This window comes from Arachis hypogaea, chromosome 6 (assembly GCF_003086295.3).
Source record: "Arachis hypogaea cultivar Tifrunner chromosome 6, arahy.Tifrunner.gnm2.J5K5, whole genome shotgun sequence".
NCBI classification, from domain to species: Eukaryota; Viridiplantae; Streptophyta; class Magnoliopsida; order Fabales; family Fabaceae; genus Arachis; species Arachis hypogaea.
In genome coordinates, this window is record NC_092041.1 from 114,455,747 (window position 1) to 114,483,675 (window position 27,929).

General features: G+C 28.7%; 3 protein-coding genes across 13 annotated transcripts; 2 read left to right on the plus strand and 1 right to left on the minus strand.

Moving 5' to 3' along the window:
* The first annotated feature begins 2,079 nt into the window (after nt 1-2,079).
* Nucleotides 2,080-6,355, plus strand: LOC112755936 (homeobox protein ATH1). 11 transcript variants are annotated; one of them, XM_072197781.1, is made up of 7 exons: nt 2,153-2,880; nt 3,534-3,608; nt 3,813-4,100; nt 4,179-5,053; nt 5,329-5,681; nt 5,778-5,838; nt 5,992-6,355. In XM_072197781.1, exons 3-7 carry the CDS (start codon nt 3,950-3,952, stop codon nt 6,154-6,156), a joined length of 1,605 nt encoding a protein of 534 aa, XP_072053882.1. In that variant the 5' UTR covers nt 2,153-2,880; nt 3,534-3,608; nt 3,813-3,949; the 3' UTR covers nt 6,157-6,355. The 11 variants fall into 11 exon arrangements, with proteins under 11 accessions (XP_025660069.1, XP_072053880.1, XP_025660064.1 ...); XM_072197782.1 differs by having other exon boundaries at nt 2,235-2,665; XM_072197779.1 differs by having other exon boundaries at nt 2,097-3,608.
* A 23-nt stretch (nt 6,356-6,378) lies between these two features.
* LOC112755937 (protein NDL2) lies at nt 6,379-10,979 on the minus strand. The gene is made up of 11 exons (XM_025804286.3): nt 10,632-10,979; nt 9,099-9,198; nt 8,610-8,707; nt 8,381-8,469; nt 8,176-8,236; nt 7,975-8,061; nt 7,814-7,891; nt 7,677-7,733; nt 7,507-7,562; nt 7,163-7,298; nt 6,379-7,078 (listed from the first exon to the last, which is right to left on the minus strand). Exons 1-11 carry the CDS (start codon nt 10,716-10,718, stop codon nt 6,866-6,868), a joined length of 1,062 nt encoding a protein of 353 aa, XP_025660071.1. The 5' UTR covers nt 10,719-10,979; the 3' UTR covers nt 6,379-6,865.
* A 7,563-nt stretch (nt 10,980-18,542) lies between these two features.
* On the plus strand, nt 18,543-27,728 carry LOC112757866 (F-box protein At5g07610-like). The gene is made up of 3 exons (XM_025806415.1): nt 18,543-18,663; nt 18,891-18,958; nt 26,892-27,728. The coding sequence occupies exons 1-3, from the start codon at nt 18,543-18,545 to the stop codon at nt 27,726-27,728; spliced, it is 1,026 nt and encodes a 341-aa protein (XP_025662200.1).
* Nucleotides 27,729-27,929: the final 201 nt, after the last annotated feature.

A 27,929-nucleotide genomic window follows, 5' to 3' on the forward strand; every position in this document is an offset into this window, starting at 1 on the left:
AAAAAATAAATTTTTAGTTAATGATATAATAGAGAGCAAATATATCAAAAAATAAAATTTCAAAATAGTACCTTAAAGAAACTATTAATTAATAATATAATAATTTAATTTTATAATTTAAAAACAAATAATTATGTATAATTATAATATAATTTGTATAATTTATGTTTAGTATAATTAGTATTAAATTAGAATATTAATTTTTTCTAATAATATAATTATATATATTTCTACCATTAATTAATTTAAATTATTAATACACACATTTTAATTTTAATAATATATAAATATTATCTTACTTATAACAAGATATTAATATCCACGTTTATTAAATAATATTGGTTATTAATATTATATAATATATTAATATATGTAAAATATTATATAAAACACGTATTTGATAGCTTTCTTTTTCTTAAACACGTTTATTATTATTGACAAAGAAATATAATTATTATTTTAAATAATTTAATTTTTAATTATTGGTATATTGAATGCGTATCAAAATTATATGACATATTATCATATTAATAGTATTTTTTACGAAATTACTTAGATATATTACTGGTAAAATAGACTCATAAATAATAAAAATTAAATAAAAATTAAATATTTCATATCTAAATTAAATAGACTTAACTAATAAAGTGATATTAATTTTTAAATTCTTTTAAAATTAAACTAATTAAATTCTAATATTAGAATTAAATTATTTAAATAATATCTATAGTGTTTAATTTTAGACTTTACATATATATACATTAGAATTAATTTTATAATGACAACTAATAAAAATAGTTTAACCAAATTAAATATGTAAAATTTGTATAAATTTATACCATTTTCTTGTTAAATATGCTCTATCATTTGTTATCCATATAACGTAGCAAAACAAGAATAACCATATTTATTTCTATGATAAATTCAACTTTTTTTCAGAAGATAACTTTACCCACATTTTATTAAGTTTGTCATAGTATATAAGAAGATCTAACCATTCTTTAACAAAATGAAGTTCAATACCTTCACTTTATAGAATTTGTACATTCATATAATTAGCACCCAAATCAATAAAAACAACTCTTGAGATAGAGCGTAATGTATGTGATGCATTATAAATGAAACACTATATCTAATACTTATGGAGATATAAGAAAGAATTATTGTAATTATTAAAAAAATATAATATAAAATATTATTATTGACAAATTTTATCATAATTAATTATTAAATGCTAATAAATATAATTATTTTAAAATTAATACTTTTCGAAAATAAGAAATAAAAGACAGAATAGGCAAACATATTGATACCAGAAAGCAGTATATTAGTATATTTGATGCAAAAATACAATATATTGTAACCAATGAACTATAACTCAAATAACATAATCTCCATACTTTATCTAAAATCTCAAATTTGAGCTTCAATTCTAATTAAAAAAAAAAAAAATGCAACATGTTGTATAATAATATAATGATTTCTCCATTGGTTCTATTTTCTGACTTTAACTGTTCCTTTACAATCCAAATATTATTTAATCTAACGCACCAAAATATTTCATGATGGTCACCTAATAAACCCTGTTGCTTTTCCCACTTTCCACAATGAAAATAAAAGAAGTGGTGCTTCCAGTTATGCCAAGTATTCAGAGTATATGGCCATGCAAGAACATCCCTCATATTTAATATTTGGAGTAATAATATAAGAAAAAATTTAAGTATACCGAAAATATCGGTGTTACAGTTATTTTGACTGTTTATTTCAATTAATATATATTATATATATTTTTTATAATTTAGATCAACAGTTAAAATAACTGGAACACCGGTATTTTCGATAACTTAAAACTCTTCCTATATTATATATCAAAAGATAGTTGATTTAGGAAGAATTTCAAATGTACCAAAAATATCGGTATTCGAGTAATTTTAAGCGTTGATCTAAATTATAAAAAATATTTATTTTGTGAAGACCAAAATCTTTGGATGAGTAGTAACAAGTAACAAGTTAGTCTAACACAAATGATTTGTCATAACTTGGGAGAAGGATTGAAGAGAAGCAATAAATAATAAATAAGTTGAGTGGATGTATTTGTGTGATCAGAGTGTGTTTATGCTTACATCACCAAATTGATATCTGTTCTCTCTTTGGTCTCTGTGTGTCTGGCTATGAGCAAGAAAGTACAAAGCTACATTAACCCTATTTAAACACAAACACTCTCTCTCTTCTTTCTTTCTTTCTTTCCTTGTCCCTTTACTTGTTACATTCTAAAGAGAAAGCTTGACAATTTCTAACCCCTTTGAGAAAACAAAACATAATGACTTAAAAACCATAAAAACAACAACTCCTTTCTTCACCTTTCTAGTCACGTTAGCTTCTTGTTTTTAAATAGTTAAAAAACCAAACAACAAAAGAAGCCTCCCTTTTCCTTTTCCTCTCTTTTGAAAGTTTTCTTGTTATTATTTTCCCTTTCTCACTTTCTCTGCCTGCCATGAACAGGAGTTTGAACAGAGAGAATCCAGATATTTTGATTGTGGTGATGGTGGCAGTGATGAAGCAGCAGAAGATGATAACAAGGGATGGTAGAAATAGAAAGAGAATGAGGAAATTACAATGGGGCCCTTAAAGCCTGCAACTGAAATGAGTGGCACACTGCACCATAGTTCTCTCTTACCCTTTTTCTTTCCTTTTTTTTCTTTTAAATTTTTATATATTTTTTTTCTTTCTCTATTTGTTTTTTACTCATTTCTGTGGTTCTTCTTCTTTGCCTCTCTATCTATCTATCTCTCACAATTAATGCTCTCTTGTTCTTCGGTCATTTCCAAACACTGAAACACTCACTCACTCTCACATAGGAGCATTTTGCTTGTGCTTTAGGTACCTTAGCTCTTTTTTTTTATATTTTTTTTATTTTGGGTTTATATATTTAATGTTTGTTTATTCTCTTTAATAATATTATTATTATTATTGTTTTACTTGGTCCTGTAAACAAGGAGTTTTTATCTTTCTTGCTTTTGGTGTTCTTGAATCTTGAGAAGGTTACTTACTGGTTAACCCTTTTTTTAATAAAAACTCATTCGTTTGAATGATGGAAGATAAGACAGAAAATGAGATGTATTTGAGGTTTTTTATGTGTTCTAGGAGATTAGAGAGGTCGTGTTTTTGTGTATTATAATACAATGAATCTCTTGATGGGATCTGCAAAAATGAGAATATATGTTTTTTTTTGTTTTGGGGATTATATTTGGATTTTTAAAAAATAGTGCTTTATTTATGTTCATGCAGAATGAAACAATGCTACATTGCTACCTTTTGATGTTGGCTTTATATGCCATTTTTTTAAAGCAAATTTAATAGTTGTTCTTTAGCATTGTAATGCTGCTTTTTGGTTATGAATAATCTTTTTAAGTTTAAAAGAGTTCATGATGTTACAACCATATTGAAACTTTATGTGGAACTGAATCAAACAATGCTTATTTTTCATGTCTCTCTCTCTCTCTCTCTCTCTCTCTCTCTTTTTTCCTCTTAAGGTTCTTGGAGGGCAAGTTCTTGAAGATTTCAGTTATGTTAAGTCTCATTTAATTTGCTTCAACTTGCTTTGGCAGGTGATAGATATAGCTTGTTAATTTTTTTGCATAATAAGGGAATTTTTTTTTTATTATTATTCCCACTTTTCATCTTTTCACTGTCTTGCATTATATGAACTTTTTGAAATGATGCTTAACTAGTTCACATGCTGCCAAACAAAATAATATATTTTTTTACTTATTCCTTGATTTCTTATTCAAATTTTGTTTTCTTGTTTGTAGCATGGATCTTTCAAGATAAGATGGTTCTTCTATGAAGAGGGTATTCATGTCATTTTTCTGAAGTGATGTTGTTCTGAAAGATCCATTGAAGAACCAAGAGCTTCTATCTTTTCACATTAACCAAACTGATTTTGTCAATGGAGAATGATTTCTACAGTTCTTCACTGAACATGGAGCATCATCCTACACCAAAGCCACTTCTTCAGTGCTATTCATTTGATCTTAATAACCAAAACAACATCATAAATGGAATTCCAATGCTTGATTTAGACCAAGGAGGTGTTGATGGTAATAGCTTCATAAATTCTTCAAGTATTCTTAATTCTAATTCATTTGTTACTTCATCACAAGGAAAGACTACTGTAGGAGATACCTTAAATGCAACCGGAAATGGCGAATTTCATGAGAATTTAGCCGGAGGAACGCAGCCGAACGGCGCGCTGGCTTCTCCGCTGACAACCATTCTTGCTGCTAGAATTGGCCTTCAAGAAAATCTAGAGAATTCAGCAACTTTGTTGCCTTCATTTGAGGCACTAGGACAATATGTCTTCAATAATTGGCATGATACTACTTCAAATTCAAGCCCTTTTCCGGCGACTTTCTATGGCGATCGTGGCTACGATGAAGTCCCTAGTAATGGTAAGTGGAGCTTTAACAAGTTTCCAAAAGCACCAGAGGTTGAAGGAAGTGGATTGGTACCTTATGCATCCATAGGGAATCTTGATCCTAATGGATGGACATCATTGAATGGTGCAAATTTGGCTAATCATGCTTACAATTCTTCGAGTTATAGCAACGAGCTATCGTTGAGTCTTGCTACTTCGCCGGCTGCAGCTCAGTGCTCGGAGATTAGCTGCTCCGATGTGAGCTGTGGCATGAATGAAACAAGGACAGGATTGGAGAAAGGTTCTTGCAGCAGTAGGGAACTGTCTATGAGTTTAGGTTCTGAAAAACATGTCCGGTTTTCGCCGGTGATACTTGGATCAAAGTACCTTGTAGGAATTCAAGAGGTACTGGCTCAAATTGCAGCATATTCGATTGAGAATGTAGAAGAGGTGAATTATTTAGGTGCTGGTGATAGAGCTGGAGGAAATAAATCAACATCAGGTTTTGCGCAAAAGACTACAGCAGCAACAAATTCAAATGCAAATTCTTCTATGTTTGAAGCTCATGCAGAGTCTCCATTGCAAAGACATGCAGCTGAATCAAACAAATCCCAGTTGCTGACACTTTTACAGCTGGTAACAATTCTAACTTTAATTTAGTGTTAGCCAATGAGTTTTAGTACTCTATGAGAATGGAAATGAAGATACATACATAAAGTTGTGTTAAATCCTGAAAATCTAGAAACAAACTTTCTTTGTTATGGCCTTAGAGCTAAACAATTTTGCCAATAATCATTATTTTGTGAGAAGAACTAATCTTTTGAGGATTAGGTGTGCTCATTCGAATAGGAAACCGTATAAGTACTAACATGTTAAGTATCCAAAGTGATGATACTAATCATTTTTCGCAGGTGGACAGCCGATACAGTCAGTGTTTGGATGAGATACACACTGTTGTATCGGCATTCCACGCGGCGACAGAGCTCGATCCGTGCATACACGCACACTTTGCGCTCCAAACAATTTCTGTACTATACAAGGACTTGAGGGAGAGGATCAGCAATCATATTCTTGCAACAGGGACCAATTTCGGCGAGTCGTGCTCGGAAGATAAGGAATGGTCTGTTGATACTTCATTCATTCAAAAGCAATGGGCTATCCAGCAGTTGAAAAGAAAAGATCAGCTCTGGAGGCCTCAAAGGGGCTTGCCTGAAAAATCTGTCTCAGTTCTTCGTGCTTGGATGTTCCAGAACTTCCTCCATCCGTGAGTTTCCATACTCAAAGAAATAAACTTTTATATTCTTCTCTCCATTGAAGAACTTGCCCAAGTTGAATCTATTGATGATGTGATGGATTTCAGGTATCCTAGAGATGCAGAAAAGCATTTACTTGCTGTAAAAAGTGGGTTAACTAGAAGTCAGGTATTTCTTACTCTTGCTAGAAAAAATTTAGGATAATTTAATTTGATTAGTTGATAGAGGTGAAACATTTTACATGGACAGAGTATGAAAATCAGTTAGGAACATTTTGGTATTTGACTGTGTTTTGAACTGAATTTGTTGTTGGTTGATCAGGTATCTAACTGGTTCATAAATGCTCGTGTCCGGTTATGGAAACCTATGATTGAGGAAATGTATGCTGAAATGAATAGAAGAAAAGCTTGTCGAATCGAAGAAGGGATGGAGGATGGCCATAGAAGCAGGCTAAGCATGAACAATCATTACTTTAATATGAATTGAAGTTGAAGAACAATGTGATCAACAAAAACTTTTGATTTTATTTAGTGGATGATTCGCCACCAGTTTGGTATATTATTACATAATGAGATATAGTTGTTCTAAAAAATGTGCTTTCATATAATCCATGTCAAATGTTAATACTGGTTTTTTAACTCTTCATGCACTTATGATTGATGCAAAAAAAATGACTTTAAGCAAATAGTATGACGTGGAAAATGAATATCTTTTCAAGTTATTTTCATTCTAAACTTTTTAATCATTAAAGAACATACATCATATTAAAATTCCAATAAATGTTCATACCTTCAATTAAGAAAGACGCTATTCTATTTCAACATGATGAAATTACTTAAGAAACAAGACATTTGCATGAAGTAACAATTTGCCCTCCATGTTTGCTTTACAATCATAACCACAACATCCTTTTGTTTCTCTTTTTGGTAATCCAAAAACGACAATTCCGAAGCTTTATCTACCATTCAGGCTTCAGATCATCAATTAAAATATCTATATGATTACAAATCAAAGAATTACTATCTGTTGATTTCAACCAAATTCTTCCCATTTCTTTTGTGGTTGATTTCTTATTTTCATCATCACCTTTATCTACAAGCAATCTGGAATCACTTCATTCATCAGATATCCAACTAACCCCAGAATTCAATTAAACAGATCAAAAATCAGAAGCAACCTCATTCATCTACTGGGTTTATGTGGGAATTCGTGTCTTTATCGGTTTCAATTTCAAACCCATGCTCTCTGGCGTAAAAAGCTCCGGCGAGATCCAAGATGGACTCAACGGACTTCTAGGGCTGAGACTCTTGGATTGCCTGTACAAGCCATATCCCATCAGAAAGTACTCTATTGGTATTAACATAGCATGAGGCTGCTCCTCTGTCACTATTGACCCGCATGCTTGAACCTGTAGTTACACAAAAAATACAGCCATCAAATCTATAGCTCATTAACACATTCAAATTTCATCCAGTCGAGTGATATTACACACCTCAACTAGGGCACTGAATCGCCTGTCTAACTTTGAAGTAATATGGAGAGCTTCTGAGTGGAAAGGAGACATATCCCCAACAAAAATTAGTGAACGGCAATTTAATTTTCTCAATCCTTCACTTAAATCCGGCCTCCTGTTACACGACAATACAGAGTTAAGGGTGGGACAAAAGTGATTATCACAGAGCAACGAGCACAATGATGTCGAAGACATACTGAACTGAAGTGTAGGCGACTAGGCTCATCCATTTTGTTGATGGAAATAGATTAACCACAACTATATTCAAATGAAGTTGCACCCCTAGCAAGAATTAATATCTTGCAGTGAGAAAGTAATCTTACCCATTAATAGCTTCAAGGAACCGCCACACATTCAAACTGTGCATCTCGTCCAGTGACTGTCAGAAGACAGAAAATATTACATCAGACAAAGAGGAGTAGTGGTCAGCTTCAAGTAACCAGCAACCAGCCATAATAGAGTTGTTGTACAACAACAAAAAATATTCACTAACCCTTCGGCAAGCTTTAACTATATCTGACTCTGGGAATTGAGCACCACCTCGAATGTCCTATCACCATAAATAAAAGCAAATAACTCAGCCTCACTAAATGGAAGTAGAAAGAGGGAATTTGGATGCAAAAAGTATACCTTGCTATAGTACCGCTTCAGCAACATTTCCTTTGCCACCCCGCACATGCCACAAAAATAGAGTAAATTTGACATGACCTGCATATGTTACCAAAATCATAAGAAAGAAGTAACATTTATTTTTACAAGACAACATAGTGTTTTAGGTATAGAAAAAGAACCTTGTTGCACAACCACTCAGTCCAAGATGGTTCTTTGCATAGAGGTGAAACAAGTATCAAACCAAGTACACGTTGTCTATACTTCATCTATTGTAAACAGTAAACACATAAAAACATTAGAAAAATTGGACGATCCATCATTGAAACTCTAATGTAATTTAAAAAGGGGAGAGGCTGCATAGCACCAACATAATAACTTACAGCAAATAAGGTAAGAATGTAAGCCCCGGCAGCTACTCCCATGCACATTACTGCACTAAGACTGCAGACAAAAAGAATGTTGGGGTCAGATTGCCTTCTCAAAACGAAATGCCAATATTCAAAGCCTAATGGAAATTGGTGTAAACTAATTTTCTTTATGTCATTAAATGGAAATCAATTACAGATTAAGCTTGAACTTACTCACCCAAAAAAGTTGAGAACCTCGGCTATTTGATCTGCTAGGTCGTCAACAGAAAGAATTGGATAATCTGGAACAATCTCAGGAGCTCCCAACTGCAACAACTCTTGAACAAAGTACAAGATGATAAGAAAGCAAGAACTTAAAATATTATCAATGAAGGAATTTATAACAGTGAGGAGATATATATATCAAGTAAGACTGCAATATGACTTAAAGATATAAAGCTACAGACCTCATGTCCGGGGGGACTGATGTGATATATGCAGAAATTGTGGAGCAAAAGGGTGGATGCTTCGGGACAGAATAATAACCCCTGAAAGCAGGAGACATCTGATGAAACCACATGCATGAAAACAAAAGGTTAGGTTATTAGAATGTCAATAGAAGAGATATGTTAAGAAAGTGATCAATGTTTGGACTACCAAAAAACCATTTTTAGATTTCTTTTGCTGTGCATACACCTCTTCAAGATCAAACCTTATCTTTTTAAGAAAAACTTCACGAGGAACTAAGCCATATTTTTCATGAGCAAAAATAGCAATTATTTGAATTTTTGACGAAGATATTGGTATATAGTTTAAAATTAAATTAACTGGGGGAGCAGGTTAAGCAGACCATAAATGTTATATCATAAAAATAAAAAGAAGAAAAAGAAATGCTTAATGAAAGATATAGAGTTAGGTGCAAGGGAATATTAAAATCTAAGATACATTTAACTTACAATTCAAAGCCAAATCAGGATATGTTATAAGAGCTGGCTTCTCTGGGTCTCCATATACAGCAACAGAGACATAACCATAATGTGTTCTTACAATATGTTCCTGCAGACGTCACAGTGGCATGTTAATAAGAAAAAGAACATTAAGTTAACCATAAACTCATGATAAATCACCACCTCTAAATTTTCAAAACAAGGAAAGCAGAGCAATAGATGTTTTATACCCTGCCTGGTTAACAGTCAGCAGCAAAGAAAATCATTTTTTGAAGCTCCCTTAACACTTCTCAATTAGCATTTGAAGTCAGCATTTTATTCGGACATTCTATAAGAAATTAAAACAACCCATAAATAAAGAGTAAGTGCGTTTTGCAATTCCAGCAAAAAACGCAATGCTTTGGTACAAAACTTTCAAGGTACGAAATACAAGTCAATGTGAAGAAGCAATTCATAACATAGAAGGTACAAAACTTTCAAGGAAATGCAGATTGCATGTGAAGAGATAACTTTCAATAGTATATTATCTCACTCTGGCCACAATATTACCATCGATAGAAAATATAAAAGTAAAACTCAAAACAAAATCACATGTCTTTCTTTTACATTTCCCCCCTTTTTTTATGAAACCATGGGAAATCCAACAGAATCTGCACATTTGATCAGCTTATAAAATTAATCCTTAAATAATCACATTTCTTAACCCATCCAAAGCTTGATAACGCAAAGAGTCTTCACCCGTATAAAATTTTAAAAGTATTTAGAAATTAGAAATCTCTAAAGTCTAACCAATATCCAAATTCCAGCAAATTAATAATCTGATAGCAATACTAATCAAGTTGTCTGCCAAATTTAAAGTAACCATTTAACACCTACATCATCACAATCTCAGATTATATATTGAACAATCAAACTAAACTTCGTTAACTTTTATTATAGCAGTACTAAATAAAAAGTATTAACCAGAACACAAGGAAAATCAATTTATTTAACCAACAAGTGAAGTTAAAAAATAATAACATTTTTTTTCTTTAATTTGAGCATTCAATATCCAAAATTTTACTATATACCCAACTAAAATACTGATTTCTCCACATTACTTTAAATTATAATTAAGAAAAAAAAAAAAAAAAACTGCCAAACTACTTAAACCAAATGCTTGTATTTGCCGTCATCATCATAATGATGATAATATATGATAACATACAATGTGAAGCACAAGATTATAATCTCATGAACATCATCTTTGAGACAGAAATTCCAATCATTGTAATACCTTCTACATATCATGTTCACTTTTATATGATCAAATAATAATATTTTTCTTTTCTCCTGAATACAAGTAGAATCTTAAACATAAAAATATTTCTAAGAAAACAAAACGACAAGAGAAAAATTATATACGAATTCATTAACTTGCTTGATAATTGAAATACATAAACACTCACACTTTAACAACAACATTAACGTAAAGAAAATAGAATGCAGCATGTAAATAATGTAACGTTAACGTGAATAATAATAATAAATTAATAATAATACCTTTGGAGGAGGAGAGAAGGCATCAATGTCGACCGAAACAGAATCGGTTGAAGCCGCCATTTCCCGCTCTCTCATCTTCATTTGCATTTGGAAATTGTTAATTGATTGAATAATTTCTTCGTGTTGTTCGTTTTTTATAGAGAGAGAAAGAGAAGAGTTATGTTATGAGGGAATATCAGAAATTCAGAAAATACGAAAAATATGTGTGTTCGTGAATGAAGGAAGGAAGGAAGGAAACAACTGAGTTCGAGCGAGTCCAAAACGAGTCACCGACGCTAATTAGTGTGCGTATATATATATATATAAGTATCGGGAATTGGGAAGGGAGGAAATTATAAATTTATAAGTAATGAGGGGCTGCTTTTCAATTTTCAATTTTCAATGAAACCTGACAATTTTGTTGAATTATGAATTAGCCGCACTTCTCCTACGCCGACACTTCCTCCGTCCCTTTTTTCCTTTTTTAATAATTAAATAAAAAATATTTTTATTTTAATTAACCTTATAAAGTGTGATTTCTATTATATAGATTTTTTTTTTCATTTTTTGTATCACTTAAATAATATATAATATAATATCATAATGACCAAAATCAATTAAAAGAATTAAAAAACAATATTTATGTAATACAAAAAACAATATCCAACTTTCACCGTTTGGTTAAAAAATTTAAGAGATAACCACTAAATCATAGTCACTATAAGTGAAATAATTATGTAATATGTATACTAAAAGTTAACTGTTAATAATATAATTATATACATAAAATTATATTAAAATATATAATATACATTAATTATATATATATATATATATATATATATATATATATAAAAGATTACATGTAATTGATTTTGCCAAATTTTACCAATGAATAATAGCTCAAATGTCATAGTCTCTCCATACTCAATTAAGAGGTTGCGGGTTCGAGTCTCCTATCTTTAGTAAAAAAAAAAAAATTATTGATTAATGGGTGATTATTTTCTTTGTATTCTTTTTCTTTGTTAAAGAGTACAAGCCTCCTCTTATCTTATTATAAGTACACTAGTGGTTTACCTTTATTAATTTCCCTTTTACATCTTAATTCATATGTCCCATAAAAATACATAAATTAATTAATTATTTAAAATTAAATTTTGATTCACTGATAAAATATAAAAGAACTCTAATTTACACATATATACAATTATATATTATCATATTAATAAAAATAATTATTTTTAATATTCAACGTATAAATAATCATCTAAAAAAATGAATATACATGATTGAAAGATATTGTAAAATAGCTTACACTGTTAATGCATTAAAATTAAACTCAATTTTTTATATAGAATAGAATATTATATATTAAAACACACAATATATAATATATATGATTAATTTTTTTAATACTTGAATTCTTTATTTTTTTTAATCATACGTGAATACTCTATCTTTGTTGTTCTTGAATATTAGCAAAATTTGTACAGCTTTTTCAAATAATTAAATAAATAAATGACGATATGCAATCGTAATTATGTTGTGACAAATTTAGTGTGCCTTTTCTTTGTACTTTGAAGTGAAAATTTTATAATAAGCATTTCATTGCTTTTCTTTTTCTTTTGTTTTCTTCGGGTGTAATTTTTTAAGACACGTCTAATTATTTATATGATATAATATATGAGTATTTTTATTTTTCTATACAGGACAAAGTGACAAACATATAAGAGAATAGATATTTTTTCTCTATACATGTATTTTAAATTTATTTATACATTTAAATATCTAATTAAAATGCTTAAATTTTTTATTTTGAAAAGGGAAAAACACCTTTATATTATTCATTAATTATTAATGAATATAAAAAGTCAGCTCCCAACAACCATGCAACGCTATAGTTTGTGACATTTGTGGCTTCGGAAAATGAAAATTGGGCTCCACTTTCATGCATTTAACAGACATATCATTTTCCATTGAAATTTTGGCATACTTTGTCCCTACAATGGCATTCCAATTTACGTATATGCAAATCAATAATTCGGTACCATGCATGGAAAAATAAAAAAAGATTGAATCAACAAAAAAAGGTTTAATTTATTATTATTATTATTATCATTATTTTCTCAACCGACAGAGTTGTTGCCTATGCTAAGAAGATTATGTTGAGATAGATTACATTTGTGAATTGAAAAGGTTTATATTAACTTTGTTTTCCGTTTTTAACCAAACGTATTATACAAGCACATCTTAATTTTAAAATTTCATACACTTTTATAAAGTAAGATTCTTTGAACAGCATATTAGTTAAAGAACTATGATTAACTATCGTGTTTGTGCGCTTAATGGAAATAACAAAATGAATACGCAATAAGATGAGTATAAACAAAACGGTCAATTTAATTTGGACACATTTTTAATGTTCTATATCATCATTATTACAATGATCACAGAACAGTACTACTACTCTTAAATGATCTAACAGTAATTACACTTTCACTATTTCTCATACCATAATTACTCATTCAAACTTAGATGATCCAAACATCTTATAAAAAGAGTACAGTTCTAATCATAACCGTCTTAATAATTTAATTTGAAATTTTTTTAGTGTCTTTTAATTAATGATTTGAAAATACATAAAAGTATTTGCACTTATAATACTAAGGCCTGATTTCATAAAGTTTTGCAGGTAGGGTGTACATGGGTAGCGTGAAACCAAGTTTGATGTGATTTAGATTCGACTCGAAATATATACCGAGCTTATTTATTAAACTCAATCTCGGCCTTAGACCTGATGAAACTTATACACTTTCGGGCCACGATTATACCGGGTAAAAATCAGGCCGTTAACATTACATTATCTTAATACCTTCTTATAAGCTAGCATGTGAAAATATCTAAATTTTCAAGACTCCAACCATTATTTGACATGATAAAATTCATTTAGAAAAATATAAAAAGAACCAACTCTTCTCTAAAATTAAAGCATAACCATAATCAATACTAATATTGTCTAATATCACCAAATATTTAAATCAATACAAATAACACAATATTATGCATTAGTCTAAAATCTTATACATTTTAAACATAAAACATTAACTTATAGTCTTATAATAACTAATAAGACAAAATATTAAGGTTTACAATACTTAAATTTTACATAAGAATAGCCATCATCCATCACTAATAACACAAAATATTAATTGTGTATGATGACCGGACTACCGGATCGAGTTCGGGTGGCTCGAGTCATGACCCGGACCCGACCCAAAATAATGATCGGGTCTATTTTTGAGACCCTTACCCGATCCTAGACCCGATAAAATCACACCAAAATAATCCCTAAAGTGTTCGGAATCGAACTGAGTGTTCGAAATGGGCCGGGCATGCACACCCCTATTTTTAGGAATGTGCTCACAGAGTCACAGCCATTTTATTTGGTTAATAAAAAAATTTATATACTTATATTAGCTTTAAAAAGTAGTTAGCGATACTTTTAAAAATTCTTAATGAGATATTTTTTAAAGTTAATTTATATTTATTAAAAATAAAAATTTTAATATAATTTTATATATATTAATAAATATCTAAATGTATTTTTATATTTATGTTTATTTTAAATTTTTTAATTTTAAAAATTATTTTATCAAATATAATTATTATTACTTATATTTATTAAATATTATTTTTTTGTTTGATTTAGAAAGTTTAGATGATACCATTTTTAAAAAATTTTATTTAAAAATTATATTTGATAAATTATTTGTAAAAATAAAAGTATTACCAAATTCGTCAAAACAATAAACCCTCTTAAGTTTGCCAAAATAACATTCAGATTCAGCCTTATTTTAGGGTTAAGATTGCACCTATGCCACCTCACTTAAGCTAAGGAGACAGTTGAGCACGTTAAGTCGTTAACAAAATATTTCATTTCATTATCATAACATTATAAGAAAAATTTTAAGTATACCGAAAATATTGGTGTTTCAGTTGTTTTAATCATTGATTTTAATTAACATATATTATATATATTTTTTATAATTTAAATCAACGGTTAAAACAATTGAAATTTTCGATATACTTAAAACTCTTCTAACATTATATATTAAAACTCTTCCAACATTATATATTACCAAGTCCATATAACATCTATCCTACATCTATTGTCCATTTTCGATCACGATAGCTATACACTAAAATAATATAAAATTAATTATTAATATCAGTCACAAATATAAAATATATTTTAAAAAATATTTAAATACATATATATTTATACACAAATATATAATAATAATTTATTTTAATAGTTAATTTTAATATATAAATAAAATCTTTAATTTATTTTAATGTTTAAACTTTTTCTAAAATATATTTATTTAAAAAAAACACTATAATGTAAATTAGTATGCATTTTTAGAATATATTATTAGGAAAACTACTATTAGTAATCAATAATTTTTAGTCAACAAAGTAGCTAACAATTCATAATAAAAAAATTAAAATTAAAAATAATAAAAACATTCAAAATTTAAATAAAAAAAATCAAGATTCAGTATTTATAATTTGGAATTTAATGTTCAAAATTTTGAGTTTAGAATTTAGAATATAGAGTCTAAAAATTAATATTTAATTAGAATTTAGAATTTAGGGTATCTGATATGGTCGGAGATGGTTGCGGGTGACGACAATGATGGTTGGCGGCAGTTGACTGTGGTAGTTGCCGGTGGATAGAGATAGGTGGTTTGTGGTAGTAGATGAAATTAAGGTATTAAGAGGAAAAAAGAAAAGAAAAAAGGATAAAAGGATAAAGGATAATCCTTCAAAAAAATTATAATTGGATGGGTATTGTTTTTTAAATTACTAATAGAGATGTTGATATTTTTTTTGTTAGCTAACTAAATTGGAAATGACAATAGATATCTGAGGGGCGTAGATTTTCTTTTCGCTCCCCATTCCTATTTAGGAAATTGGAAGTGGTCACCAGTGACGACAGTGGTTATGGTCGGCGACAGCCAACTATGATAGCTGACGGTAATCACCGATGACTGATAATAATGAAGGTGGGTGGTTTGCAGTAGTAGATAAAATTACAGAGTAAAAAAAAAAAGAAAAAGATAAAAGGATAATCTTTGAAAGATTATAAATGGGTTTTCAGTTTTTTTAAATTATTAATAGAGATGGATGTTGACTATTTTTTAACTGATTATCTAGCTAGACTCATATTAATAATATTATTATATAAAATAAAGTTCAAGTCGGAGTTGAATCAAGTTAACCTTCTGTCTTTTTTTTTTTTGAAAGAATAAACAAAAATACACACAAATTTATACGGTGAATAAATATATATTCTAATTTTTTAATGAGTTCTCTATACATATTAATATCAAGCTACGTTATAATTTCTATTTTTTTATCTTCTGCGTAATTTTTTTGACAGTAGTGATTGCTAGATGATATCTTATTGTGTGACATGACTCTTTTGATGACACAATATAAAATAAAGGTTAAATTATTAAATATGTTAAATTTAAAAAAAAAACTTTTTTAAATTATACATTTTTTCATTCTCTTCCTTCTCAAAAATTACTTTGAATAACAAAACTCTAATAAAGAGTAAACAATGAGAGTGAATTGTTAAAGTTTTCGCATTTGAATTTGTTGCGATTCATGGATTTCGTTCCATTCTAAAAGCAAACTTGATAGGGCGAGAAGGGTAGAAATCTATACGCAGGGTAGTAAGCGAACGAGGAGAGTTCAGCAGCAAACGCGATCAAAGGTAATGCTTCCTCCCCTTTTCACATAAGATGCATAGTATTTATCATCATAAACAGAATCAAAAATTACCTACCTTCTATAACAGACAATAAAGAAATAATCTCCCAGGATTCCACTCGGTCGCAAACTCAAGCACCACTGCATCAAGTCCATGCAAACATTTGTCGTTGTTGTAGTTAAATTTTTTTTCTTTTTTTATTCTTTGGTGCAGAAGAGGAGCCACCACAACCACTCGCACAAGCATGTGATATGTTCTTTTTTCGTTGAGATTGTGACATTTTGATACCTTAGGGTTTACAAATCCCTTTATGAGAGACGCGAAAAAGGTTTCGGGAGGGAATTTCTTTTTAATCTCATAGAAAGAAGAAAATGAAATATTTTTTATTCCCTCTCTGGTTAGGGCTCTGATCGAAATAAATTTTGGAGAAAAAAAGAAGATAATGAAGATTTCAAATCATATGTAATTTTTTTTATTCAAATTTTACCAATTTAATAATTTATCATTTATTTTTTACTGTATCATCAAAAGGGCCACGTCACACAATGCATAGAGCTACTGGTAGTCACTATCGCTAAAAAAATTACTTAAACGATAGAAGAATAGAAATGATAACAGAATTTGATATTGATGTGTAAAATGACTTATTAAAAATTTAGAATATATATTTATCCATTATGTAAAATCTATGTGTACTTTTATCTATTTTTTTTTTTTTTTTTGCTTTGTCTTTCTGCCATGCATCAGCTGATTAATATAAATCCAGACATCTCTTCATGTAGAGTTAGCCTAGTTACACCTAATTACATAATACATAGTAACTTAAGTTCAAATAAGTCTTACCAGTTAATTATATCTATCATAAAAATTAGTCACTAAATTAGTTATTACGTACTTATATATAAATATATATTATTTAATTTATTTTTAAAATATATTTTATATTTTAACATATATGTTATATAATAATTTAGTGATTGTTTTATAATATATTTAGGTAGCATTTATTTTAACATACTGAGACTGAAATTAAAACTAAAATTTCAGTTACAACACATAAAATTTTAATAAAATATTTTTGTTAATTTTAAAATAAGAGAATTTATTATTTTCTACATCAAATATCCTAACTAAACAATAATAAAGAGTGTCACATTACCGTTTTATTGGCCATGTATACATTAAATTTAACGAAAACAAAATTTATTTAACGGCAAATTAATTTTATCCATCGTTAGTCATTTTTTATGTGTATATTAAAATTTTAATTCTATCGTGTATTTTTGTGATCCTAAAATTTTTTTATATGTATTTTTTCCATCTACTCTAAAAGATAATTTTTATCATATCAATTTGATTTTATTTTTTTAATGTAATTCAATTCAAGTTGATAGAATCCAAATAAGTAAATAATTATTTTATTTTATTTATATAACGAGAAATCCTATGATGAGATATGATTAGGATTTTTTTAAAATAAATTAATTAAATATTTTATGAATATAAGTAATTTGTAGCATTTTTATTGATTTATATTGTATTATTTATTTCGTTTACAGTATAATCGAAATAAGTTTGTGTATATCTCGTTTATACTGTAAACGAGATAAGACACATTTATCGTTGCACGCATCACGTTTGCATATGTGATACATTGGAGAGAACGATCAACACATATCTCGTTTACAGTAAACAAGATATACACAAACTTATTTTGTTTATACTGTAAACGAGATATTGGAGCAGTTATGACGTTTACACTATAAACGAGATAAAGTATGACAAATTTTGAGTAGCTATAAAAAGATCTACAACATTTGTTTTGTTCACAAACATTTCACTTCTCCTTTTCTTCCATTTTTTTCTTCAAAAAATTAGTAAAAATGTCTAGTGGTAGTAGATATGTTATTGTAAGTGTGTATCTCAATTGTCATATAAAAAATAGTAACATTGTTGTTATGTTTGAGTGTGATAATCCTATTTTGTTACACACTACGAGAGAATCATGGCAGAACAAGTGATGGAGCTTTCTGCGAAGGTTGGTGATGTCGGTGGTGGTGGTGAATCTGGCCACTTGAATTTTGTCCAAGATGACCCACCTCTTGCCCCACCACCAGTCCACCACTGCACTGTACTAGTCCAGTGGTGATATGGATGTGGACGGTGAGAAGTCTGATAAGAAGTATGTTGCCGATAGCAATGATAGTGGTTCTTCTGAGGATGATAATGAGGAGGAGTTTGTACCAGAGACTCCATCGGTGCTTCAGTTCGGTATGTTTTGTCTGTCCTGCAATCAATTCTAACCTTATTCACTGTACTCAGTTACTTAATATGGGTGGGGATGATTATAATATAGACGATAGTGTGAAGTTTTGCATTAGTCACAAATTCAAAAGTAGAGAGACAGTCATGCAAGGTATGAAGAATTACAGCATTTGGAGAAGTGCTGAGTTTCGAGTTGTGGAGTTTAATCAATCAAAATACCATGTGCATTGCAGAAAATTTGCATCAGAATATTCTTGGAGTCTCTGTGTTGTCATCCGACAGAATCTCGGATATTGGTAAGGTCAAGTTTAATTGTAGTGTATATTCTTATTTATGATGATTATTTTGGTTATAAATGCCTACCAATTATATTTTATTTCATTAGTGAGGTGCGTAAATTTGGCGGTGCGCACACCTGTTTAGCCTCCATCATGTTCCAAGACCATCAACAGTTGGACATATATCAACCTCATTTGTAATATCATTGTGCCCTTCATACAATCCAACCCATCAGTTACTATATATCCCTGTTCTACAAGGTACAATTAGGCAAAACTATCACTTTAAACCTTCATACAAAAAGGTTTAGATGGTGCAATAAAAGGCAATTGCGCAAATATACGGTGATTAGGAGGAGTTATATAATAAGGTGCCGATGTTGCTGCAAATAAACATTGCAGATTTGTTTTCTCGGAACTATATGTGATTTCAGAGTGGTATTGTACTATGATGGGCACTTGGTGGTATGCGACTACAGCCAATTTGATAACGTATTCTGGATTTTTTCTCCTTGTGTGGAGACTTTCAAACATTACAAGCCCTTCGTCTCCATCGATGACATGCATTTGTATAGCAAATATGATAGTGTGTTGCTGATTGTAGTAACACAAGACGGTAATAGTAACATCCTTCCTGTGGTATTTGTAATTGTCGAGTCTGAGACTACGTGACAGGTGCAACAACAAACGTGTCTTATCTCGTTTACAATGTAAACAATATATACACAACCTTATTTCGTTTACACAGCAAACAAGATAAGTAATGCAATGCAAATCGGTAAAAATACTACAAATTACCTATCTATAACAATATATAAAGAGAATACAGAGAGAATGGTGTCCAATTTTCGTATTCTCATTTTAACCTTATTAATAACTAGTGATTGACGTAACTGCATTTTAAAAATTGGTATAAAATGTAATTACCATTAACTTTCCTTCGTTCATATTATGATTACCTTCTTACTTTACGCACAACTCCCACTCATGGTGTCCTTTTCTTCGTTCCACTACATACAGGTAGTACTCTCTTTTATCTTTAAGATAATCCTGTTAGCCTCGTATTTACAAAGTATAATTATCAAACTCAAATCTTTTACTATAATTAATACATAGGTATTAATTGTGTCAACATTTACATAATTTTTTTCTGTCTTCTTCTATCTCTTGGGTTATGTAAATTTTAATTTTATTTTGTTCTAACCATGGATATGAAACCTTCTCAATATTGGAAGAGAAACTCTATGCCTGTTATTCAAAGTCGTCATAAAACTTTAAAGTATATTCAGTTTGAATGATATCAACAATTTGAGGGAATGAATTTGAACTTAAATAACTATTTTTAATGAAAAGCATTGGGTATATATTTATTGAATTTTTAAAAAAAAATTGTGTATTTATATGTCATCTTTTATTTTTGTGGTGGTGTACAGAAGTAGTGTTTACATCATAATTTCAAAGTTCATTTTATATTTATGTCAATTCATAAATTATTTTACAAAAATTATGTTTAAGTAATTTTTTATTTTATAATTATTTTATATTTTGAGATTTAAAATTTTGTATTTTTATGTTTATTCAAAAATTATTTTTGTATTTTATTTTAATTCAGTTAGTCTAAAAGTATTAATATTAATTTTAATTTTTAAATTTTTAGAATAGATAAAAAGATGTAATTTTTTTATAAATTAGATGATTAAAAAATTATTCATTATAAAAGAATTTAAGTTTAATTCTTGACATGTTAAATAAAATATTGCTTAATTAGATAAAAAAATTATAAAAAAATTAATAAAAAAATATAAGAACACATATCAGATAAAAAAAATTCTTTCTACATCAAATTAATAAGATAAATTTTTTTTTTACATCAAATTGATAAAAGAAAAACACAAAATTATTTTTTACGTGAAGAGTTAGGAATAAATTAAAAGGATAGAAAAATGACTGAAAATATAAATTAAATAAGTAAACTAAAGAGAAGAGAAAATGTAAGTGGAAGTTATGCGTGAAACCGAATAAAATTTGCAACTGCAGTAGATGAAGGCAATGTAAGACACTGGAGGCGATGTAATTGAGGGTGTTGAAAAAAAGGAGAAGGGCGATAGTAAGAGAAACACATAAAAGTGTGCATGAAAAATAAAATTGGTAGATTTTTTAAAAAATTAAAAAAAAACTTTAATAGAATAATTAGAGTAAAATCAAACTACTAGTGAGAGTACAAGGGTGGTTTAAACAAAAGGATATAAACTAAAACTAATATAGAATTAAATAAAACATAAAGATGGTAAAGAATATAAAGATATTGATAAAATAAAAGATATAAACTAAAATTAACATAAAATTAAACAAAACATGAAGATGGTAAAAAATGTGAAGATATTGATGTTCACTTAGTCCATTTTCTGATTTATTAATAATTTGCAGACATTCTGTATTTTTTTTGTTAGGAGATGTGTTATCATGATTATAGGAGTAATAAAACTATTTTTATTTTAGTGAGAAGTTATTAGATTTTTTTAAATAAATTTTATGACTATTTTGTCTTTATAATTTGTTTTATGAAATAGTTTGTTAGAGGGTAAATACAGTAAAAAAAAAAATTAAAAACTAAAGTCGTGGTCAACTCTTTGTATTGGCTTTATAGATTTTCACCTTTTGTTATATGGTACAAAGATTATATATAATATAATAATGGTACATGTTTTCATATATAAGAACATGGGACTTAATATTATCCTTTTATGGAGTTTTTCTGCCTTAATAAAAGAACTAGTATCATTTAGACTTAATGTTTATTTTTGTACTTAATAAAAAAATTAATATCATTTAACTTTAATTTTTAACTTTCAAGATACATGAAAAGATGTAACCTTTTATGCATGAGATAATTTAAAAGATATTTATTATATAGGAAGTTAAAAATATTCTAAACTTAAAAAATTATTTAATAATAAAATTAAATTTGTTCAAAATTGTAGGGAGAGTTAGAAAGAGAAACAGAAAGTTAAAATTTTTTAACTAATTACAAAAAATCACCACCATTAAAGCTATTAAAATTGAGTATATTAAGTGAGGTTTAAGAAGCAAATCAGAACGATAAATCTAAAAGTTTTTTATCTCTCTTTATATAGTATTTCACTTTAACTAACTATTTTTTATGTATAGTATTCAAATAGCGAACAAAATAATAAAGAAGATTCGTATTAGATTATGAAAACAGTCATGCTACATATACAAGTTTTTTTGGTTTACAAGTCTTACAAGTTGGGACAAACCCAACAGAAGCTACACTCACCCACAAAAGCGTGTTAACACGTGCATCACGTTTCTAAAGCGCTCTCTCACCATTAAAAACGACTCTTCTTCTTCTTCTTCCTCGATGAAAATTATAACTTTCATTTTTTCTTCGCGTTTCTCCTCCTCATCCTCTTCTTCCTTCTTCTCCTTTTTCTTTGTGTTTATCCTCCTTTTTCTTCGCATGTTTCATCTTCATCATCGTGTTTCTCCTCCTTCTTCTTTTGATTTTGCAACATTATGTATTTTTTTTCTTTGTTTGATTTTTTCCTCCAAAAAAGAATTATGAGAATATGAAATAAGAAGATGAAGAAGAACACCAGAAGATGAGAAGGAGGAAGATGAAGAGTTATGAATTATGCAGAACTTATCAGAATAAAAATACACCCAAATATCTTCGTTTTACACCCAAATTTGCTGCAAATACAGAAATGAGTTATGTTACATGTACACTAAAATCAACCACCAAAGTCAGCCACCAGTATAAAATACATACTGGAATACAAATAATACATTGAAAATAAATTAAAGCACACATATATTTATACACAAATACATTAGTGGTTGATTTTAATGGCTGATTTTAGTGTACAAATAGCATTTTTGTACAGAAAAAATTTTCCTCTAATGCTGCATTTTTTCTTCTTCTTCTTTTCCTTATTTCTTTCTTTCTTTTAGTTAAATGAATGTAAGTTCATCCTCTTCCAAGTAATTTTACAGTATTATGTGTTTCTTATTCTTCTTTGTTTAAACAAGAAGAAACTTGAGAAGGTAAAATAAAAAGAAAAATATGAATAAAAAAAAAGAAGAAGAAGATGGTGATAATGATTAAAAAAAAGAGAACCAGCAGAAGATGAGGAGGAGGAAGAAGAAGAGTTATGAATTATGCAGAACTTATCAGAATAAAAATACACCCAAAATTCCTTAAAATACACCCAAATATCTTTGTTTTACACCTAAATTTGTTACAAATACAGAAATGAGTTATGCTACGTGTACACTAAAATCAGCCACCAAAGTCAGCCATCAGTATAAAATACATATTGGAATACAAATATACATTGAAAATAAATTAAACCACACATGTATTTATACACAAATACATTAGTGGCTGATTTTAGTGTACAAATAACATTTTTGTACAGAAAAATGTTTCCTCTAATGCTGTATTTTTTCTTCTTTTTTTCCTTATTTCTTTCTTTCTTTTAGTTAAATGAATGTAAGTTCATTATTTTCCAAGTAATTTTGGAGCATTATGTATTTCTTCTTCTTCTTTGTTTAATTTTTTGTTTTTATTCTTGTTAAGAGAGTAAAACAAAAAGAAACTTGAGAATGTAAAACAAAAAGAAAAAAAATGAATAAGAAATAAAGAAGAAGAATAAGGCGATGATGATGAAAAAAAAAAGAAGCAGTAGAAGATGAGGAAGAGGAAGAGAAAAAGTTCTAAATTATGCAGAACTTATCAGAATAAAACTACACCCAAAATTTTTTAAAATACACCCAAATATCTTCGTGTTATACCCAAATATCTTCGTTTTACACCCAAATTTGGTGCAAATACATAAATGAGTTATGCTACGTGTACACTAAAATTAGCCACCAAAGTCAGCCACCAGTATAAAATACATACTGGAATACAAATATACATTGAAAATAAATTAAACCACACATGTATTTATACATAAATACATTGGTGGCTGATTTTAGTAGCTGATTTTAGTGTACAAATAGTATTTTTGTACAGAAAAATATTTCCTCTAATACTATATTTTTTCTTCAGAATTGAACCACACCTCAACCACTTGATTGGATTCAAAACAATAAAAGGAGGAGAAGACTTGTAAAGACTTGTATGAGAAAAATGCTTGTATGTGGAGAACAAGCTGCTCATCAATACCATAGAGGGGGCTGCAAAATACACCAAAAATACACCATATTAAAACAAGCATAAACTATAGAATGCAAATAGTACTATAAAACCATCATAAAAAATAATAAAAATCAGATTCATGAATCATCATTAAATAGAAACTAAAACAATTCAACTAAAAGAATAAGACAATTCACCCTCAGTGAGATGAAAAGTCATAAACTGTAATGACACCCAAACTTTCCTAAAATACACCCAAATATTTTTGATTTACACCCGATCGTCTGATATAAAATGCAGAAAATTCATCAGAACTAGTACATTAGATTCAATTCAAATAAGGAATAATAAACAACAAATTTCACAGATAAGGTTCGCGCATTATTCAACTACACAATTATAAAATACTAACTGGATTCAAATTCAAATTCAATTATTAACTGGAATTAAACCACACCTCAGGAACTTCATTGGATTCAAATTCAAAATTCACTTCGCTCTGGTTCAGCTGACAATCTGAAGTTGAATCATCCATTATTTTCAAAATGATTTCAGAGCTTAATTTTAGAAACAATAGAAAATGAGAAAAACGAAGAAAGAGAACAGAGAGAGAAACTTACGTAAACGGCGAAGGAGAAGGGAGAGAGAAACGCACGAAAGAGATCGAAGAGAGAAGACAAGAAAATGCAAAAGGAATTCAAAAAATGAAACGAAATCCTTTCGAAAAAGGAAGTTATATATTTGTGCATTGATTGATTGAAAAATCTATTAAGTAGGCGCGTGAAACATACATGCCATAAGATGCGCGTTTTAGAGATTAGGGGTTTTCAGGACTTGTATAACTTGTATAGTAAAAAGGCTTGTATATGGAGATTAATCCTTATGAAAATTAATCTCATCTTTATAATACGATGACATTAGTTCAAAACATGTAAAATGAAATAATAAAGTATAGTTTAATTGATGTGCACAATAAAATAAATATGAAACTTATAAAATAGCAGTCAAATGTGGATATCAATGGTTGTCTTCTGTTCTAAGGTACTATATTAAATTGTGACTTAAATTTATAATTATTAGTTAAAAAACTTATAATTATGTACTATTTTTTATTATTTTGGTTGAAAATAATATATTTTGATATTATTTTTTTAGGATTACTAACATCAAATTTTGATAATTTCAAAAAATTTTAAATGCTTTATGTCTTAATTCTTTTAGTAAAACTTCAACAACTCATAAAAGTTAACACAATAGATAGTTATAAATTAAAGTGATAGACAAGAGTAAAAGTTGCAATGATGATACTTGGTAATAATTAATAACGATGGGAAGAAGAGAATGTGGAAGGAGAAGAAAAAAAATGAGAAAGGAGAACAAGGTAATATAATAGTGATGATGAGACAATGACATGGATATGTCTATAAAGAACAATATATAGTAAGAGAAAGAATAGTGTTTGATACAGTGAAGCGATATAATACAAATATAAATTAATAATTTAAAAAAATACAATTAAAGATAGTTTAAAAAATTAAATATAAAATTAAAAAAATATTTTTTATTAATTGAAATTATGTATGAAGATAAAGAGTGTTTTGAATATAAATTTTTATTTTTATTTTAAATTAAATACTATTAAAAATAAATAAATAAACTTAATAACGTTTTTAAATAGTTAATTGTAAATAATATTTTTAAATTTTTATTTTTATTTTGTTACACATAATAACAATATAATAAATTTATTTAATATCTTATTTAATTTAAATTTATAAATTTTATACCTTCTAAAAGTTAAATAATTTATAAAATTTTTCTTTTTATTTTTAAATTTTTTATTCTTAATGTTTAGATTATTTTATTAAATTTATAATTTTAAAAATAAAATTATAAAAATTAATCTTTTCACAATAATAGAAAAGCGACTGATAATGTCTGTTGAGCTGCTAGTATCTATAAATATAATATTTAATTTATTTATTAAAAAAATCCAATATGAATATATGTTTTAAAAATTTCTAAATGTTTGGAATAAAAAATCCCTTTAAGATTTGGGAGAATTTTAAAAATCCAAAGTCTATCTTTTTAATTTTGAATTTGAAATTAATGGTCCCATGAACCATGAATATCTTAGCTAGAATCTATTCAGATATAGTGTTTGTTTAGGTGCGATTATTTTGATAAAAATAAATATTTTTTAATGAATTTTTTTTTTGTTTTTAACGTATTTGACAAATTTCTACTAGTAAAAGTAAAAATATTAGAAAAATAAAATAAAAAAACATCTTTTTTTAAAAGATTTTTTTTCTTAAAAAAAGATATTTTTCATATAATAAATAAATAAAAAATACTTTTATATTGTTATATCCAAATATAATTGATAGATAAAAAAAGATAACTAAAAAAAATCTTTTTTTTTTAGAAACTCAAGACAAGTCCATATAAACATACTCGTGGAAAATTGAAAGTAAAGTAGTGAACAACCATGAGAGGGTTAATCTCTTCTTCAGCGCAAGCCACTGAATTAAACGATGACTTACTCACTCAAATCCTTGTTCGCGTGCCTCACAAAGATGTCATAACCTTCAAACTTGTCTCCAAGAAGTGGCGCTCTCTCATCTCCGCCCCCTACTTCCGCTGCTGCCATGCCACCATAAAAAGAAGAGTCTCCGGTTTGTTCCTATATCTTCACCAATCCTATAAATTACGAATTCAAATTCTTCTCATTCGACACCTCATCTTCATCTTCCTGCTTCCCTGAAATCCCCGATCTACATTCTTGGCAGATATTACAATCTTGCAATGGCTTGATGCTTGTCCACAAATCGAAAGACGTGTTTATCTATAACCCTACCACTGGAGACAAAAAAACCTTGCCCTCACCCTTTCCATCGTTTCATGAATCACGTTTCGCGCATTACTCTCTGGCTTTTGATCCCTTGCGATTTCTTGGTTATAAGCTGATCTACATTTTCCATGGCGGATATTCAAAGGAAGACTGCTACCAAACCATGATTTACTCCTCTGAATCCGGAGTCTGGAATCTGTGCGGATCTTCCTTCTGGACTCCCTTGGAGATGATGGATTTTGCACATGGAACCTATTTCAAGAACTCAGTTTATTGGATTGGCAACAGAAGTAAAACGATGCTGCGTTTTGATCTGAAGGAAGAATGCGTGAAGGATGACATGCCTCCGTTGCCGGCGGAGCCTCATAATTATTATGAATACGGTCTTGCGCCTGCATGCGGTTACATGAATTTGGTTGGATTTGGTGACTCTGAGTTGTGTGTAAGCGTCTTCCGATTGAAGGAAGATTATTCATCAAGGTGGGTACTCATGCACAGCGTTGAACTTCAATTTACACCTTTAGTTATTCGTGAAAACGGAAGTGTACGGCGCGCATACAGTATAATCTATCTCATTGAAGATGATGAAGATGAGATGGCTTTGTTGGTGCAGACACATGACAAAGTTAGTGCTCTGCGGTTAAAAGATAATACCTATCACCATGTGTTTGACTTACCAAAAGTAAGATCATCATATTTGCATTATTCTTTCCCACGGGTAGTTATGGGGTGGTACAGAGCCTTTGAGTACATTGAGAGCTTAGCTTGTGTTTAGACTTTAGACATCTCTCATCATTTATTTTTCTGTAAGACTAAGAAAAAACATGAAAAAAAATATTTAAAAATGAGAAATCACATTTTATTTTTTTACGTTATAAAATTTAGAGAATCTAAATTTAGACATAGATCTTTGATTTCATGATATGGAATACTTGATATTTAATAACTTGTAATTTTATGATATATTTATATCCTC